We start from the raw sequence: 20,181 nt of genomic DNA on the forward strand, positions 1-20,181 counted from the left end.
TATATATATATATATATATATATATATATATAACAGCTCTGCCTTTTCATCTCCTTCCTCTCCAGCTTCCATCCTGCTCTTGAATTTACTTCTACCATCTCTGACACCTCTGTTAACTTCCTCGACATCTCTCTTTCTATCAACCTCCCCTCCAACTCTCTCACTACCTCCACCTTCTTCAAACCCACTCACTCCCACCTCTACCTCAACTTCTCCTCCTCCCATCCATTCCACACTAAACGGGCCATCCCCTACTCCCAGTTCCTCCGCCTCCGACGCTTGTGCAGCCTGGACCAGGATTTCGAGTCCCAGTACCTTGCCCGTCTGTTCATGCATCGAGGATACCCCTCCCACCTTGTCCAATCTGCCCTCGCCCGCACTCGTCGAATCGACCGCACCACCGCCCTCTCTCCTCCCCCACACCAATCCCCTAACCGCACCCCTTCCCACTCCGTTTCCACCCTGCCACCCTACCCCTCCAGCTCGATCCCACCACCCACCCCATTTTCCCTAACCCACCCTTATCCTCCTTTAAACGCGCCCGTAATCTACATGATCTACTGGTCCGTAGTACCTTCTCCTCTTCCTCCCCACCCCCACCCGGCTCCTTCCCGTGCTCTAGATCCCGCTGTCACACCTGCCCCTTCATCACCAACACTACCTCTGTCACAGGGTCTAACCTACACACTCTCTGCATTCCACATAGTTTCTCTTGCACTTCCTCTAACCTAATCTACTGCATCAGATGTGACAAACTATACGTGGGTCAGACAGGCCACCTGTTTCACCGAACACCTAAGGGATGTTTGGCGAGGTTCGGACTCCCCCGTTGCCCGTCATTTCCACCTGGCCAACCACTCCCCCTCTAACATCTCTGTTTTTGGCCTCGCTCTGCACCATAGATCCACTCACTCGCGACTCCACCTGGAACAGCGCTATATTTTCAACTTACGAACAACTTTCCCCTTCGGACTCAACACAGCCCCTTCCTCCTTATGACTGTCTCCTCTATGACGAAGCAACACTTTTCTTCATTTCTTTCGCTTTTTTTCACTTTTTCTCATTTTTTAATTTTTCCTTATTGTTTTTTATATTAACCCCTCCACACCTTAATTATTCACTATTTTATTACAATTATTACAATTATTCACAATTTATTTCATCTCTTCCTACACGTACACATACCCACACACACGAAAAATACATGCACCCGTACACACACATGTATGCACACATACCCCCACACACACCACACACACACAAGACACATGCATGCACTTACACACTCAGATTCGTTCACACTTATACAAACGCACATACACACGCACACTTGTGCATACACACACACACGCAAACAAACATGCATACATACACTTACACACACACCCATGCGCACACACCCATGCACACCCACATCCATGCACACATAACCCATATATACCCCCATTCACACATCCCTCCCACACACCTGATAACACGCATGACAAGCATACATGCACGCTCACACATACATATAGACGAACGCACACATATATACACACATACACATGCACAGTGATACACACACACCTACTCACACAGCCCTACACACACAGACACACACACACACCTATATATACGCGCACACATAAACGCACACGCTTACACACAACTACATACACATACATACACAGCCACATACATTTTCACACACACACACACACACACACACACAGGAGTGCATACATGCAATAAAACACACACATACTTGACACACATCTTTACGCTTACACACACATACGCACGCACACACACATATACACACGCACACACCCATATACACACGCACACGCACATATACACACGGACATACACACACGTACACACATACACACATGCACACACACACACACTCACGCACGCACACACACCTCTCACATACACAACACACACTCACACAAACACGCATACAACTACACACACAAGGGGCATATATGACACACGCACATGCACGCACGTACGTAAGCAAACGCATGCACACACACACACATACACAGGAACGCACATATACACAACATACACACACACACACGCACGAAAACATACACAATACACACATACATACACATACGCGCACACACAAAAATATACACACACACGCATAGACACACATATACACACATGCGCACACACACACGCATAGACACACATATACACACATGCGCACACACACACGCTCACGTACCTAACACTCACAATCCCACGCACAAACTTATACGCACATCCACATACATACACACACACACACGCACACATCCACATACACATACACACGCACGCACACACACACACACATATACATACGCACGTACACACATACACATACGCATACACATATACACACGCATACACACACATACTCGCACACGCACGCACACACACCTCGCACTAACACAAGACACTCACACAGACACACACACACACATGGGCATAAACAACACGCACATGCACCAACGTACAGCAGCAAACGCACGCACACACACACGTACACAGGAAAGCATATATACACAACATACGCACACATACAAACACACACGCACGCACAAAAACATACACAATATACACATACACATACACACACATACACACACACGCGCACACATACACACACACACACATACACACACACATACACACACACGCACGCACAAAAAATACACACACACACACGCACACACACATACAGACACACATACAGATACACGCAGACACACATTCATACACACACGCACGCACACATACCCACACTTACAATCCCACACACGTACGTGCACGCACATCCACATACACACACACACAAGCACCCCCACCCAAACATACACACGCACACACACACGCATACATACACGCACACTTGCACGCACACATACACGCACATACACATACACATGCATAGGCACGAAAAAACGCACATATACCTCCACACACAACCCCCCCTGTCTACACACACACGAACACACATCACACGCACACACATACACATGCACACACACAAAACACATACACTCACATGTAGAAACGAACTCACATACACACACATGCAAATAAACCCACACATAACTCCTACACACACACACAACACACACACACGCACACACACACACAGGTATACATACATGGACACACACACGCAAATGAACCCACACATAACTCATATATACACACAAAAAACATTAACACATACACGCACGCACACTACGCACATACACACACGCACACACTCACACAAAATAACCCATGTGCGTTCCACAGAGCAAACTGCATGCATATACACGCACACGTATGCACACATATATATATATACATACACACACGCACACACAAATACAGGCACACACTGCAAGAAAATCACACCCACACAGCATACACATACACGCGCACACACATACTCAAAAACTGCCTGCCCACTTTCTACTGACCATTATCCACAACCATTCCCAAATTATTCCTGCTACTAATTCCTTCCACAACGTTAAACAACACACACACACACTAACAGATAAACAGCCAAACCACACACACACACACATACGTACATACACGTTCTGTTATTACACACACACACACACACACCCGCACGCATGCACACATACTTACCTCCCTCTCTTGCACTCTCCTGTCTTAGAAAGAACTTTTCCTCCATCCTTTCCCTTCTGGTCAGTCCACAATGTAACCTCGCGGATATCGTTGGCGATTTTTTCTTCCTCCGTCTTTCCCTTCTTTGGACTTTCCTTTGTTTCCGACGAAGAGCTCCGCTCGAAACGTCAGATTCTCTTTCTTTCCTTTCCCGAGCGTCCAGTAACACAATCTCTATCATGTCCTCACGTTGTTGTTTTTTGTTGTTTTTTTGTGTTTTTCCTTTTTTGAACTTATATATATATATGTATGTATATGTATATATATATATATATCTATATCTATCTATATCTATCTATCTATCTATCTATCTATCTATCTATCTATCTATCTATCTATCTATCTATCTATCTATCTATCTATCTATCTATCTATCTATCAATCTATCTATCTATGCATATATATGTATGCATATGTATATGTATATATCTATATATATCATCATCATCATCATCATCATCATTTAACGTCAGCTTTCCATGCTAGCATGGGTTAGATGATTTGACTGGGGAGTGGCGAACCAGATGGCTACACCAGACTCCAATCTGATTTGGCAGAGTTTCTACAGCTGGATGCCCTTCCTAACGCCAACTACTCTGAGAGTGTAGTAGGTGCATTTTACGTGTCACAGGCACAAGGGCTAGTCTGGCGGTACTGGCAACAGCCATGCTCAAACGATGTTTTTTATGTGCCACCGGCACAGGAGTCAGTCCAATGTTTTGTTCACATGCCACCAACACAAGTGCCAGTAAGGTGAAGCTGGAAGTGATCGCGCTCAGATGGTGCTTTTTACGTGCCACTGGCACGGGAGCGAAACCGCTGCTCTGGCAGTGATCCCACTTGGATGGTGCTGTTAGCGCTCAACTGGCACGGGTGCCAGTGAACAAATTTGGTTCAGTTTCAATCTAACTTGCTCCAACAGGTATTCGCAAGCTGAGTTTAGTGTTCAATGAAGGAAGGTTGGCATGGGTGCCAGCCGTCGAATTTGGTTCGATTTCGATTTCAATTTCACTTGCCTCAACAGGTCTTCGCAAGCAGGGTTTGTGTCCAAAGAAGGAAAGATACGCATAAGTGGGCTGGCTACATCCCTAGTAAGGCCACGGGTTACGGTCTCACTTGTCTTGCCAGGTCTTCTCACGCACAGCATATTTCCAAAGGTCTTGGTCACTAGCCATTGCCTCGGTGAGGCCTAATGTTCGAAGGTCGTGCTTCACCACTTCATCCTACATCTTCCTGGGTCTACCTCTTCCACAGGTACCCTCAACTGCTAGGCTGTGGCACTTTTTCACACAGCTATCTTCATCCATTCTCACCAAATGACCATACCAGCGCAATCATCTCTCTTGCACACCACAACTGATGTTTCTTAGGTCCAACTTTTCTCTCAATGTACTTACACTCTGTCGAGTATGCACACTGACATTACACATCCATCAGAGCATACTAACTTCATTCCTTGCGAGCCTACGCATGTCCTCAGCAGTCACGGCCCATGTTTCACTGCCATGAAGCATGGCTGTTCGCACACATGCGTCATACAGTCTGCCTTTTACTCTGAGTGAAAGGCCCCTTGTCACCAGCAGAGGTAAGAGCTCTCTGAACTTTGCCCAGGCTATTCTTATTCTAGCAGCTACACTTTCAGCGCACCCTCCCCTGCTACTTACTCGGTCACCTAGGTAACAGAAGCTACCAACTACTTCTAGTTTTTCTCCCTGGAATGTGGCAGAAGTTGCTCTCTGCACATTTTCAGTGTTTATTGCTCCTGTGCATCTGCCACATACAAAAACTATCTTGCTAGTTAGTCTTCTTTGATATTGCTGCACCTCTTATGTGTCCATAGCTTACACTGGGTACATCTTACCGAGTTTCTACTCACGCCTTTTCTACAGATTGAGCAGGGCCATCTACCTGAAAGAGTTTGTGTTTTGTCTACCTTTCTACTTATTAGGACTTTGGTTTTAGCTATGTTGACTCTAAGGCCCTTCGATTCTAATCCCTGTTTCCACACCTGAAACCTCTCCTCTAGTTCTGATAGTGACTCAGCAATTAGAGCAAGGTCATCAGCATAGAGGGGTTCCCTGGGGCAACCTGTCTTGAATTTGTGTGTTATTGCCTGGAGGACTATGATAAATAGGAGGAGGCTGAGGACTGAGCCTTGGTGGACTCCTACCTTTACTCAGAATTCTTCACTGTACTCGTTGCCAACCCTCACCTTACTGACAGTGTCCCTGTACATGGCTCACTTCAATAGGTATTCACAAGCAAAGTTCATTGTCCAATGAATGAGGGGTACTCGTAAGTGGCCCGGTTGCACCCTGCGTTCGGATGTGCTTTTAACGTTCTACTGGCATGAGTACCATTCAGGCGGTCCATAGCTTACACTGGGTACATATTATGGAGTTTCTACCTATGCCTTTTCTACATATCAAACAGGGCTAACTAACTGAAGGGATTTGTGGTTTGTCTGCCTTCCTATTTATTAAGACTTTGGTTTTAGCTAGGTCGACTCTAAGGCCTTTTGATTCTAATCCTTGCTTCCACACCTTTCCTCTAGTTCTGATAGTGACTCAGCAATTAGAGCAAGGTCATCAGCATAGAGGAGCTCCCAGGAGCATCCTGTTTTGAACTCCCTTGTTATTGCCTGGAGAACCATGATGAATAAGAGGGGGGCTGAGGACAGATCCTTGGTGGACCCCTACCTCTACTTGGAATTCTTCACTGTACTCATTGCCAACCCTCACCTTACTGACAGCATCCCTGTACATAGCTTGCACAGCTCTCACTAACCATTCATCTATCCCTAGTTTCCTCATTGACCACCAGATAAGGGATCGAGGGACCCTGTCAAAGACTTTCTCCATGTCAACGAAAGCCAGATACAGAGGTTTATCTTTGGCTAGGTATTTCTCCTGCAGCTGTCTTACCAGAAATATAGCATCAGTGGTGCTTTTCCCTGGCACGAAACCAAACTGTATCTCATCTAGACTGACTCTCTCCCTAATTAGTTGGGCTATGACCCTCTCCGTGACCTTCATTACCTGATACAACTTGATACCTCTGTAATTATTTGTATCTAAAACATCACCTTTACCTTTGTAGCAGTTGACTATGGTGCTGCTACACCAGTCATTGGGTATTACTCCTTCGTGTATCACCTGGTTAACTATATAGGTGACTAGGCTATAGCCGACACTGCCAGATATTTTGAGCATCTCTGCGGTGATTCCTGATGGGCAGGGGCCTTTCCCTGTCTTCATACTCTTGGTTGCTTTATCTACCAAAGTATTGTCAATTAAGATAGCTGGTCCCTCTGTTGGGTTGACATTCAGCAGACTCTCTTTCTCCCATTTATTCTCCTTATTAAGCAAACTTTCATAGTGGCGTGTCCAAACCTCTCTCTTTGCAGCCTCGTTTAGTGCAAGTGAGCCAGTTGGAATAACCATCTAAGGGATAAAAACATCCATTTTACTACTGGTATAAATTACCTATGTTAACCCTGGGCACACATATGCAATCATATTATGCTCATAGGATACAGGCAATAACACAGAGAAACAAGTGTTTATCAGGAATTAAATTTAAATTAAGCAGAAAATGGAGAAATCTTGATCAACAACAATTGACTACCATTGATTATTTTTTAATAAAGTTTTGTATTAAAAAATGATAATCGATGGTAGTCATTTGTTGTTGATCAAGATTTCTCCATTTTTTGCTTAATTTAAATATATATATATATATATATATATATATATATATATATATATATATATATATATATATATATATATATATGTTTGATAAAATAACAGATTAAGATGGTTTTAGATTTTTAAACTTGTCCTCAACACTGTAACAAAAAAGAAGAGAATGATGATATGGATGCATAATTTTCTGTCTTCCCATTAATAAACAGGAAGAAGGGTTAAAAGTTTCATTAACTTCTATTTGAGTAGGGACATAGTTTGGAAACTATTGATTCCAAGATTAACTAAAATATTTGTATTTTCTCTTTTATGGTCAGATGGAACAATATGGCGAAGGAGTTAAGGTTTTGCAAGAACTTCTTGATGTTGGTAAGTTGGTAAATGATTTAGTTTTTGTTTCCTTTTCTGTCTTTGGCAGCATGGATGACTGATATCTTTTGTGGATTTATAAGATTAAATGATATCTTATGACTGGTTAATATTTTCAGGTATGGCTATTTGGTAAAGAAGTTCACTTTAAAACCAAATGGTTCTGAGTTCATTTCCTCTATGCAACACTTTGCACAAAAGTCTTCTCCCATATCTTGTGAATGGAAGGGACATAAACATTTATGAGAAAGCAGAATCCAGTGTTTTGTGAACAATATGAAGCTATTAGGCATACATAACCAGTGACACTTTTTGCCCACAAATTATAACAATAAATAATCCAGTTAATAAACAAACAAAAAAACAAATCAAAAAGGATTGATTTTTTAATGTCTTTTATTTGAACTTTGCACAGAACTGTTGTTCAGAAACTATTTAAAGAGTATTTCAGCCCAAGAAACGACCTCAGATGCACTGTCATTTGACTTTTAAATTATTAATTAGTTCCTTTCTTTTTTAGTTAATCTAATAATTATTTTTTCAATCTTAGGTGGAGGAATGATGAGTTAAACTAGAAAAGAACCCAGGCACAGGTTCCAAGCTTTGTTTGGTGCACAAATGGCTGTCTGGTCAAGAAGTGTATTTTGCATTTCATATATGATATGGTTCCAATTTCATGGTGCAGGACTTTGGCCAAGTGTTTCTAACATTAGTCTTGGATTAACTTAGGCCTTGTGACTGAAATTTGATAGATGAAAACTGTACAGAAACCTGTTGTGTGTATGCATGAATGTACATTTGTTTCAGTGAGGAAATTATTGACAAACCAGTGCATGAAAAAAAACATACCTTGTGATATTCATTCCAGACACTTCCTTATCATTTTCACAATAGAAAAGACAATGAATCAATGATTGGTCCATTGGAAACCTATTTCCAACGATGTTGTTCATGAAATGGATCTTATAAAATATAAAATAAATAACCAAATATGAGTTTCCGTAATATTACACATAGACTGCTACCTTATACACAGACAGTCATTGTAACTTTACAATTTTTGTCTTTAAATATAGACATTATTAACATGTAACCTTTAAATGTGGGCCCCAAGCTCAAAGACTACCTCCCCACCATCACCACCACCACACATTCACACCTGGGCCCTACAGACTATAGATTAGATTTGTCACTGATTCTTGTCATTCTACCAATAAAAGTTGATTTCCAAAAATGAGATTCTTTAGAGATATTTCCTTCCAAAAAATTGCCCTTTACCATATCTAAAATACATGCTATTTTTGTTGTAGATCCCCATAATAAACGTGCAAAAGAAAATAAGAAGTTTTTTGAGAAGAAACTGAAATCCCAAAAAAAGGCCCCAGGCAAAATGGAACCTAAACTGCCAGAAGATTTTCAAGAGGCAAACTATGAGAAATTATGTCTGAAACAAGTTGTTCAGGTAAATTAGTTTGTCTTTTTTTACCGTTAAATGATGCAGCCATGTTTGCTTTTCAGAAAGGTATGAACATCACAATCTCACGTTTCCAGTTTCTCTTAAGTTTGCATTATTGAGGATGTGTGGGGTGACGGTAAGTATGGATATGGTGGGTTTAATTTGGGATTGATAGTTTTAAAAGGTGGGAGCCTTTATAACGATGATAGAATGATTGAGACTGATTGGGATTGATGGCATTATTGCTGATGGTATTGAAGACATCATCAAGTTATATTTTGAGGTCCTTCAAGTCTGAGGAGGGAAGGTGTTGTCAAAAGTCCACAGAAGCTATCTTGAATTAGAAATTTTGTGAATTAAATGAGATTGAGGAGTTAGACTTTTGTGTACTGCAAGAACACATGGTAGAGAAGAAAGTTCTATATGGCAGCAGAGTTTCTAAGAAAAGCTTGAGTGTTTGGAAGCAGATGTAAAAGTTTATAATAGTAGTTGAAGACAAGTTAGTGAAAAGATACAGCATGTTGCTATTGCAGGACTAAGGAAATATTGATAAGTGATAGTGACAATCACTAGCTTATAGGAATAAGATTTAATGGGTGTATTTGAAAGATACTACCTTCTGGTGATGAAGTTGATGGTTGCAATGTTTGGAGGATATGAGAGTAATTTGATGTGGGTGGCAACATTTCTGACCTTAGTTGTTGTTGTAATCACAGGTCACCTTCATTGAACAAGATTTGTAATCAAAAAGTATTGCCATTATGACCACTCCACTTGCTTTCCTCTTGTAAATGTATCCTTCATTTATTTAAGGTGTTAGGATGTGATTTGAATAAGATTTGGTTGTTATTTCTAACAGTTCAAATGACTACAGAGCAGCTGTCACTCACTATCCCATTCTGATTGTAGGTATTAATAATGAGTAGTCTTTCAGGTAACGACTATACTTATAACGCTAGCGTGTTTATTGCCCATTAATAAGGATAGTATATTTATTACAGATGATGCTTAATTTCTGCCTGTCATTATCCATACTTCTCTATCTCTCCCTCCGATTATGACCCCTGTATAATGAGAGATTTCATTGATTCTGTTGTTATCTAATAGACTCTTCCATTTACCCTTCCAAAATGCCAACCATCACTCCCTCTCCCCCAGGTCACTCTTTTTTTACTGACATCCATCACTCTCTTACCATTGTCATCTCAACTATCTGTCACTCACACACACTTTTATCAGTGAACATTGCCTTTTTATACTTTTATCCACCACTCCCTCTCCCCCCTAGCACTCATTATTGATACCTACCATACTTTCTTATCTCTGATCACACCCTCATATTACCAACTATTCCTATGACTAACCATCACACACTCTCTTTATTTGTCAGCATGTAGCTACCAAAAGTATTTCTCTCCATTTACCCTCTGCCATTACTGTCTCTCCAATCTCTCATTCCTCTTCCACACTCTCACCCTAGTTTCTTACTTCACACTAACACCTCTTCCTCCATTTTATCTGAGTTCATCTTCTACAATCAGCCTCTCTTCTACTCATTCTATTTGTTGCATTACATGGAATGAATGGAGACAACATTGAGTTGAAAGGACCTTTTGTCTTACATAGTGTAGGGAAACCTCACTGATGCTGGTGCCATGATTAGTCACATCTAGTATACTTTATAAAATGGTTGGTTAAGAATAAGAAATAGTGAAGGGTTGACAGGACTCTTTAATTTCATCTATATAGTATTTATTGACAGTGACTTCAAAGTTTCAGCCAGCTAAACCATAATTGAACTGTCCAATGATGGCTTAGCTGGCCCACTATCAATATTATTCTTGCTAAAGAATAATAAATTTGTTCTCTAATAAAAGTATAGAGTAATTCTTCAGTTTAATGTAAAATTGCCTTTATTTTAATATATAAAGCTGAAGTTGTGTGTCTGTGTGAAGCCTTTTTAAAAGTGTATAGAAATCCACATTTTCCACTCTTTCGTAAAAATTTTTACACCAATGAAATTTTCTCGATGTGAACTTCCCAGTGCAGTAATCAGATTTTTTAAATTCCGTTTACTTTGTGATTTAAGGGAGATTTGGCTGTTGTTTCTAGCAACTTTTATATTTCCTCCCTTCTACCTGAAACGGTGTTCTTACACACGCGCTCAACATATAATATAGAGAGTAAGAGTAAAGAGAGAGAGAGAGAGAGAGAGAGAGAGAGAGAGAGAGAGAGAGAGAGAGAGAGAGAGAGAGATACAATGTCATAGATTAAACTTTCCTCTCAGTATTCTTTACCTATTTTTCATAATATTGTTACGTAAAAACACACACAACCACACATACGTGATCTGTGACAACAACATACACATTGCTCTCGTTCTCTATTCATTTCTCCCCCTCTTCCTCTCTCGCTCTCTCAAACGCATACACGTGCAAATAAACACAATCATTCACAAAAATATAACTCATGTTCGTCAATGTGGTATAACTACAGAGTTGTACCCACCCGACTTTGGAAGGTCATAACTTTCAGAAAAATGAATATTTTTTTATGAAATGTTCTATGCATATATTATTTATTATGTTGATTCCGAATATACAAAAGTTTTCGGTGAAAGTATTTTGGGAGTGGGGTGGGGGACAATTTTCGGAAATTCCATTTAAATTCCTCTTAACTTTCAGGAAAATGAATATTTTTTCGTGAAATTTTCTACAAATATACCTTGATGTATGTACATTTCAAGCATGTAGGAATTTTGAAAGAAACAACTGCAGGTTATTTTTGAGAAGTGTTCCCCACTCGGTGGTGTTTCGGAGCAAGTCGTTTCATTTTTCTCTATTATGTGCTTATGTGCATCCGTAGATTTCTAATGAAGTAATCGGCAGTGAAGAGAAGCCGTCATAAGAAAACTTTTAACTACCTCTATTCCTTTCTCCCGCTCTCTCTACGTCTTTCTTTCTCGCTCTCTCAAACGCATACACGTGCAAGTACACAATCATTCAGTAAAATATAACTCATGTTCGTCAATGTTTTGTAAATATACCACGATTTTCCCTAGGGTGTTAGGGTTCGAGTTTTAGGGTCAGGGTTAGGGTTTTAGGGTTATGGTTACGGTTAGGTTTAGGATTAGTGTTACAGTTACGGTTTTAGGGTCAGGGTTAGGGTTTTAGGGTTAGGGTTAGGGTTAGGGTTAGGGTTAGTGTTAGGGTTAGTGTTAGGATTAGGTTTAGGATTAGAGTTGGGTAATCGTGTGGTTGTTAATCTGAAAAATTACAGATATGTGAAAAGTACCGACCCTGCCATCTATTATAACTTTTGTTGTTCTGTTTAATATATACATAGATTATGCCTCCAAAGAAGAGAGCTTGCTGGGGAGAGACAGCAACCAGTTTAAAAAGACAGCAACAGACTGCAGCAATTCACCACATTCCAAAAGCTACTTTGAACATAATGCAAAATGGTGCATCAATATCTTCTGCCCAATCTGATATAATTCTGGCAGAACTGTGTAGCAACAGATCGCCAGCAATTGCTTCATCAGAAATTGCTGTCCTAGCTCCTGTGAAAAGGGATTACCCTGCTATGTATAATCAGGGCAGCGCAAAAAGTTGTTTTGCACAAGCATTTGTATAGCCAATTAGACGGATGAAATTTACGTACGCTTAATAATTTTACGCAAAACAGCCTTCAGACTTTACCTATTAATTTCATCGTCTTTTGAATTATGAACATATTTACATCATAAGGGATTTTTCTTTGTAAGGTTTTCTTTTTTAGTTGATTTTCACCTAGTAAGACTTATCATAGATGGCGTAATAAGTCACACCCGGACAAGGTCGGGTTATACTGCTAGTTATAACATAAAAGCAAAATACACACAAGTGTGCGCACGCACGCACACACACACACACACACACACACACACACACGCACACGCACACACACACACACACACACACACACACACACACACACTCGCACATACACATGAATGTAGAAAATAAATTCTTGATAGTATAAAGTATTGAGGAAGTGCTTCAAAGAAATTCTCTAAAGTTGCAATTATTCTTGCTTTTAAAGCTTTTCCTGTATTCTTTATACTGCCAGCAGGAACTTAGCTTTGGCATTCTCATGCTTTGTATCTTTTTGTCTTTAACAGCCAGTTGAGAAAACATCAAGACTCTATTGTTACTTACATCCGACACATAAACAGTTATTATTTGGAAAAGCAGAGATTCTTAGTCTGAAGCCTCGTATTATTATATTCCATGATTTGGTGAAAAACAACATCACTGACTCAATAAAAGGACTTGGTATTAATGAGGTGAGAGATAGATTTTTTTCATATAATGTTGTATGGGATAGTAAGATGGCAGTCCATTCTTTGCTACTAATCCTGACTTAATATTATTCAATGATTATTTGATATTGTTCAATGATACTAGTGCAGTTTAGTCTTCTATTATAATTACTATCATTTCTAAAATGTATTGTAAGAGTACTTGACCACAGTACTCTTGATTGAATCCTTATTTTATCAACACTAGAAGGATGAAATGTAAAATTGACCTGGGTAAAATTTGAACTCAGAATGTAAAATAGTCATAACTAACTAGAACAAGCATTTTGTTTTTTGTCCCAAATTCTATTATTTCTGCTAATCCATAACTTTTTTTTATTGAAAAATTATCTTTAAGACTTTAAAATAAAGTTCTGTTATGCTGCAGCTTTGTGACTGAATCATCATTGATATTTATATACCCAGGTTAGCCTTGATCAAGCTGACCCATGATCAAAGGGTGCCTAAACACTTGTACACTTCTCTAAATGTTCTTCTATTTAGCTTTTAATTAAATAATTGTCTTTCCTTTTTCTGATGAACAGATGCATTCAATGCTGGAACATAACATATACAAATATGAAATGCAGGGGTTAGTACAGTTTTATGCATTTTAATATGGAAAGTATTATTTAAACTATGTTACCTCAAGTATAGAGGTAGTATTTAATACAGTATTGATGTTGTGTGTGTGTGTGTATTTAGAATATGGAATTTGTCAATGAAACAACATCATATAGATTCATGACTAAATAATTTCATTGATGAAAATCTTTCAGTGTTGCTAGTTTTATAAATAAAATGTAATTTCACTTCAGATGCATTAATTTTTTCTTTTTTGTTTATTGAGTATTTTATTCATATTTTTAGATTAAAGCAAAACAAAATTTTTTAAAATGCTACAACAGCAGATATTAGATAAAATATTACATAAATAGAAAAAATATTATCAAAACAAAAAATCTCCCAACTCTTAACAAGGAGAAAATAAAATACATAAAGAAAAAACAACAAATAAAAGTATTTCAATCAATATTTTCTCTGAAATAAATGTTGTTCAGTAAAAAAAGAAGAATCTAATGTGAAAATGTTAAACTACAAATAAAAGATGTATCCCCACCCCATTCCAAACAAATCACTGCTCAAAAGTAATGAATTATTGACTGTACATTGTGTTAGGTATTGATGGTGTGTCATGTTGAACATTTGTGCTTCAAGTTTCAAACAGCTGTCAGTAAATAGTGATTATTGGAAGAATGGATTAATTGCACCATGTGGCAACTTTCATTTTATGTTAACAACAGTGGAAAAAATATAGTGATAACTTTGACTTTTAGATTGCTGTATTATTGTTAGTATTACTCTTGTTAGTGCTGTTTTTTTTTTGTTATTTTAGTTATGTTTATTGTTGATATTTTGTTATTTATTCAAACAGAAATGTTGAAGTAAAATTGTCTGTTATTTCTGAATGTATGTAATTGTGTGTTTGTGTATGCATGTATGTGTGTATGTATGCATGCATTACATGTATGTGTGTTTATATGCATGTATTGTATGAATGTGAGTGTATATATTACATGTATATATGTATGTATGTATGCATGTATGTATGTGTGTATGTATGTATGTATGTATGTATGTATGTATGTATATGTATCTATGTTGAATAAAAGTCAGATAAAAACCTTGTAGAATGCTATGCCAAGCTCGTCCATCGTTATTGGCTACCTGATGTCATCATACAGTGGAATACTCTTACTGTTGGATATACATAAGGAATTCCAGAGTATCCATAAAGTTTATATAAATAGATAAATGACAGAAAACAGAATGAATGACATTTTTTATTTAAAGTCACTACAGTTGTTTTGACACATTTTTACACCTCAAGTACATTGGTGAGGTGTTGTATAATCCTTACCACACATCGAAGATGTAAAATGCACTTTGTGAAATGACAGTAGGATCTAACAAAGGGCTTATTTAAACAATCACCAGAAGAGGTGCATTTTACAACTTGGATATAGGATAATGATTACACAACACCTCACTAATGTACTAAATATGTAAGAATGTGTCGAAACAATTGTGATTTTTAATAAAGAATGTTGTTTATTCCATTTTCCATCATTTAGCTATTTATATATGTATGTCTGCACTGGAATAGTGTGTGTATGGATGTATATATGTATGTGTATGCGTGCATCTGTATATATGTGTATATACTTTATCTAAAAGCAGGAGAAATATCACAAAAACTGTTACTTCTTAAAATTAGTCTCTAAACATTTTCAACCTAGCCATAAGTTTTACAGAATATTTAATAGAAGAACGCTGAAGATTAGCTATTCTTGTTGTAAAAACTTCGCCTCTTTCATTAGCCAACACAACATGAAAATAATTACAAATAACCGCAGTGCCGATTCTGATCCGAAGAATTGCAATTTCAAAGATGAGATCACCTGTCTGTTGGAAGGAAAATGTCTGGAGAAAGAGGTTGTGTATAGGGCCAAAGTACAAATAGAAGGCTCATGTGAATATAAAACATACATAGAGGCTTCAGAAAATTCTTTCAAAACCAAATTCTATTCCTATAGAAATTCCTTCTGGTACCCCGAAAATAGGACAAAGACCAGTCTGGCAAAACATGCCTGGGAATTGAAAGAAAATGAAACCCATCCTTTCAACGTGACATGGAAAATTTTGGATAAAACATCAGCTTACAGGCATGGTGCTCATAAAAGACCCATCAAATGTGATATATGCCTTTCGGAAAAATTCCATATTCTATACCCGGACAATAGAGCTTTGAATCAAAGACACAAACTCTTAAATTCCTGCTGGCACGCATCAAAATTTATAATGTCAGCTGACAAAATACCATATGGATAGAATATATTTTTGATTCTTGAACTGATTTCCAATATCACTGTTGAATTCGTGTTTTGTAGTATATGGTTGTTTCGCATCACAATGATATTGTATATATTTCAACATATTATTTAAGAAGGCCTTTGACTGTTATATATATTATTTTCAAGTTTAAGCTTTTAGTATTTTATTTTATTTTATTGTATTTTACGAACCTATTTAATTGTTATATTTATAGATAATTCTACGCATGGTGCTGAATTTTGCAAATGTCTTTTATCCGATTTTAATATTATATATACTGAGCAATTTAAAAAAAAAGTTGTTTGTAAATATACGTTGGGATCTAGATGTGTTTTTATGTGGATGCATGTATTGTAGGCATGCATATGTATTTGTATCTGTACGTCTGTGTATGTGTGTAAGTATACGTGTATGTTTATATTTACGTACATAGTACATGGGTGTATATGTATACACTTATATTTGTGTGAATATGTATTTACGTACATATTTCTGCATATTTATATACGTAATCATATATATGTGTATTTGTATGCAAAAGTATACTTACGTATATATATATATATATATATATATGCATAGTAATGAGAAAATGGAGGAGAATATGCGGTACCCATCGACTTGCAGACAATGTATTCTGTTGATTAATCTGTTTATTTTATAACTAAATTGACAAAAAACACAATATACAGACACTTATGACATACCATGTCATATTAACAATTATGATTTCAAATATAAAGGACATTTAGTAATTGGGGAAGGGACAGAAACTTACAGCTGTTTTGGCCTAGCGTTGGCATGTCCCATTCTATCTCTATAGCTCCTGTACACCGGAATAATTAGTAAATGAAAATGATGTAATGGGGGTACATGCATGATTCGCTAGGCCTCTTCAGAGATTTACAAAATTCAATACAAATATAAAATAAGAATAAAGTAAAAATAAAAAAAATAAAAAATGAAAATATAGAAATATAAGGCACATAAAAAAGCCTACAAACGATATATAAAACCATATTGGATAGATACTATCCCTTAGTGGGTTGAATCTTCAACCCCTAACTCTCTTGGAGTATATATATATATATATATATATATATATATATATATATATATATACATATATATAGTTTTTATTTTTTATTTTATATGTACGTTCATTACACATATTTTGTGATCTATTTCTCTTTCTTTTCTCTCCTTACTCAAAGTATCTTTCCTCTTTCTACTGGATACATTGCTAGAACCCTTAAAAAACTGCTGAAAAAAATATTTATGTAATATAGCGTGACATTTTTAATTTTAATTTTAATGTATTAATTGACTTATATTTCGTATATGATTATTTACCATACGTATTTGGAATCTGTCCTTTGATTTAAGGTTTTCTTCGATTTAAGATGAATTTATACTAAATTTATTTTGTTCATTGCATGCTTAAGACCGTTAATTGAAAGGACCAATGAAACAAAACCATTTTTAAAGGTGTATCCTTTAAATTAGTTTTTGTTTTTGTTCAATTATATCATCATTTCTGTTCCATTCTAACAAAACTCCCCGACGAATGGGAACGTGAAACTGAGTAACAGTTTTTGTGATATTTCTCTTGCTTTTAAATAAAGCATATTACTGTACCTCTAGTATTTGAGTACTCTTTTTTCCACCTTGTTTCACAATTATGTGCTTATGGTATATGTGTATGTGTGTGTGTGTGTGTGTATGTATGTATATCCCCATCATCATTATCATCATCATCATCGTCGTCATCACCACTGCCGCCGAAACCAACACCACCACCACCACCACCACCAGCATCATCATCATCATTATTCTCACCATCATTTAACGACTGTTGTCCATGCTGGCATGGGTTGGACGGGTTGATCAGGGCTTGCAAGCTGGAAGGCTGCACCAGTCTCCAGTCTGATTTAGCATGATCTCTACAGCTGGATGCCCTTTTTAACATCAACCACTCCAAGAGTATAATGGGTGCTTTTACATGCCACCAGCACGGGTGCCATTTGCGTGACACCGGTATCTACCATGACTGCGATTTTGCTTGGCTTGATGGCTCTTCTTCTCAGGTATGACATAATGCTAAAGGTATTGGTCATTGCCTCCGTGAGGTGCAACACTCGAGCCAAAGGTCTCAGTCATTGCCTCCATGAAGCCCAACACTCAAAAGGAGCTCAGCCACTTTGTCTCTGTGAGGTCCAATTCTCAAAAGGTGCTTTTTACATGCCACCAGCATGGGTGCCAGTTATGTGACACCAGCATGAGCCACAACTGCGATTTCACTTGGCTTGACAGGTCTTCTCAAGCACAGCATATTGCTAAAGGTCTTGGTCACTAGTGATTGCTTCTGCAAGGCCCAAAGTTTGAAGATCATGCTTCACCACCTCGTCCCATGTCTTCCTGGGTCTACCTCTACAACAGGTTCCCTTCACAGTTAAAGATCAACACTTCTTTACACAGCTGTCCTCATTCATGCACATCACATGACCACACCAGCTCAGTCGTCTCTCTTGCACACCACATCTAATGATTCTTATGCCTAACTTTTCTCTCAAGATGCTTACATGCTGTTGGATATGCACACATTGCACATCTAGTGAAGTATACTGGCTTCATTTCTTTCAAACCTATGCATATCCTCAGCTGTCACAGCCCATCTTTCACTACCATGCAGCATAGCTATTTGCACACAGGCATCATACAACCTGCTTTTCACTCTGAGGGAGAGGCCCTTTGTTGCCAGCAGAGGTAGGAGCTCTCTGAACTTTGCCCAGCCTAATCTTATTCTCATAGCTACACTCTTGGAGCGTCCACCTCTGCTACTAACTTGGTCACGTAGATAATGGAAGCTATCTACTACCTCTAGCTTACCCCCTTGGCAGTTGATGAAGTCTATTTTCTGTACATTTTCGGCATTTATTGTACCTGTGCATCTTCCACATACAAAAGGCTATATATATATATATATATATATCATCATCATCATCATCATGATTATTTTATGTCTTGTTCTAGGCTAGGGTTGGACAGGTCTCTGCTGCCCTCCTAGATATGTTGGAGGATCACCTCTCAAGAATTTCATTTTTGACTTAGTTTCCATAGCTGGATGTCCCTCCTAACACTAACCACTTGACAGAGTGCACTAAGTATATTCATTTATTGTGATGTCAGTCCTAGAGAGGTTGTCATATCTTTCATAAGACTAAAGGATCTGCTTGATCTCATACTTAATGGGTGCACTGGTGTATTTTATCATGACACCAGAACCAGAGAGGACAAGGGTAACAACATGAAGATTTGCAAGAGATGAGGGTGAATGATGGATGCCAATACCCAATGGAGTAAAGATAGAGTGTTTGGGGTTCATCTATATCTGATGCAATTCCTTATATATATGCTTTAAGCTGGTTTTCTTGCTTATCATCCTCATTATCTCCACTGTCCTCAGTAAGAAGTTTAACCATCCTTTCTTCTTCCATTAACACCTATTAACCAAGGTCACTTGCTTTCTCTCTTTCTCATATAAATCTCTTTTCTTCTTCAGGATTTCACTTGATGCAAAAATGAAATCACAGAAACAAAATGAGCTGAAAAGACATTTTACAAATTTAAAGAACTTGGTATTCCCTCCACTGGAATCTAGCGTTATGGAGGTTTGTATAAAATATACCAGTTTATTAACAGTCACTATTTAATTATTAATTTTAGGGATGAATACC

General features: G+C 38.0%; 1 protein-coding gene across 2 annotated transcripts in view; it reads left to right on the plus strand.

Annotated features, from left to right (window-relative positions):
• Positions 1 to 20,181, plus strand: part of LOC106881236 (prolyl 4-hydroxylase subunit alpha-1) — a 56,354-nt gene that overhangs the window by 26,148 nt on the left and 10,025 nt on the right. For both annotated transcript variants that reach the window (XM_014931546.3, XM_052971208.2), the window contains 5 exons: positions 7,700 to 7,751; positions 9,062 to 9,213; positions 13,370 to 13,534; positions 14,095 to 14,141; positions 20,007 to 20,115. In XM_014931546.3, coding sequence (XP_014787032.2) covers positions 7,700 to 7,751; positions 9,062 to 9,213; positions 13,370 to 13,534; positions 14,095 to 14,141; positions 20,007 to 20,115 — 525 coding nt within the window. The remainder of the gene's footprint in view (positions 1 to 7,699; positions 7,752 to 9,061; positions 9,214 to 13,369; positions 13,535 to 14,094; positions 14,142 to 20,006; positions 20,116 to 20,181) is intronic.

The sequence above is a fragment of the Octopus bimaculoides genome, chromosome 10, assembly GCF_046866305.1.
Source record: "Octopus bimaculoides isolate indiv1 chromosome 10, ASM4686630v1, whole genome shotgun sequence".
NCBI classification, from domain to species: Eukaryota; Metazoa; Mollusca; class Cephalopoda; order Octopoda; family Octopodidae; genus Octopus; species Octopus bimaculoides.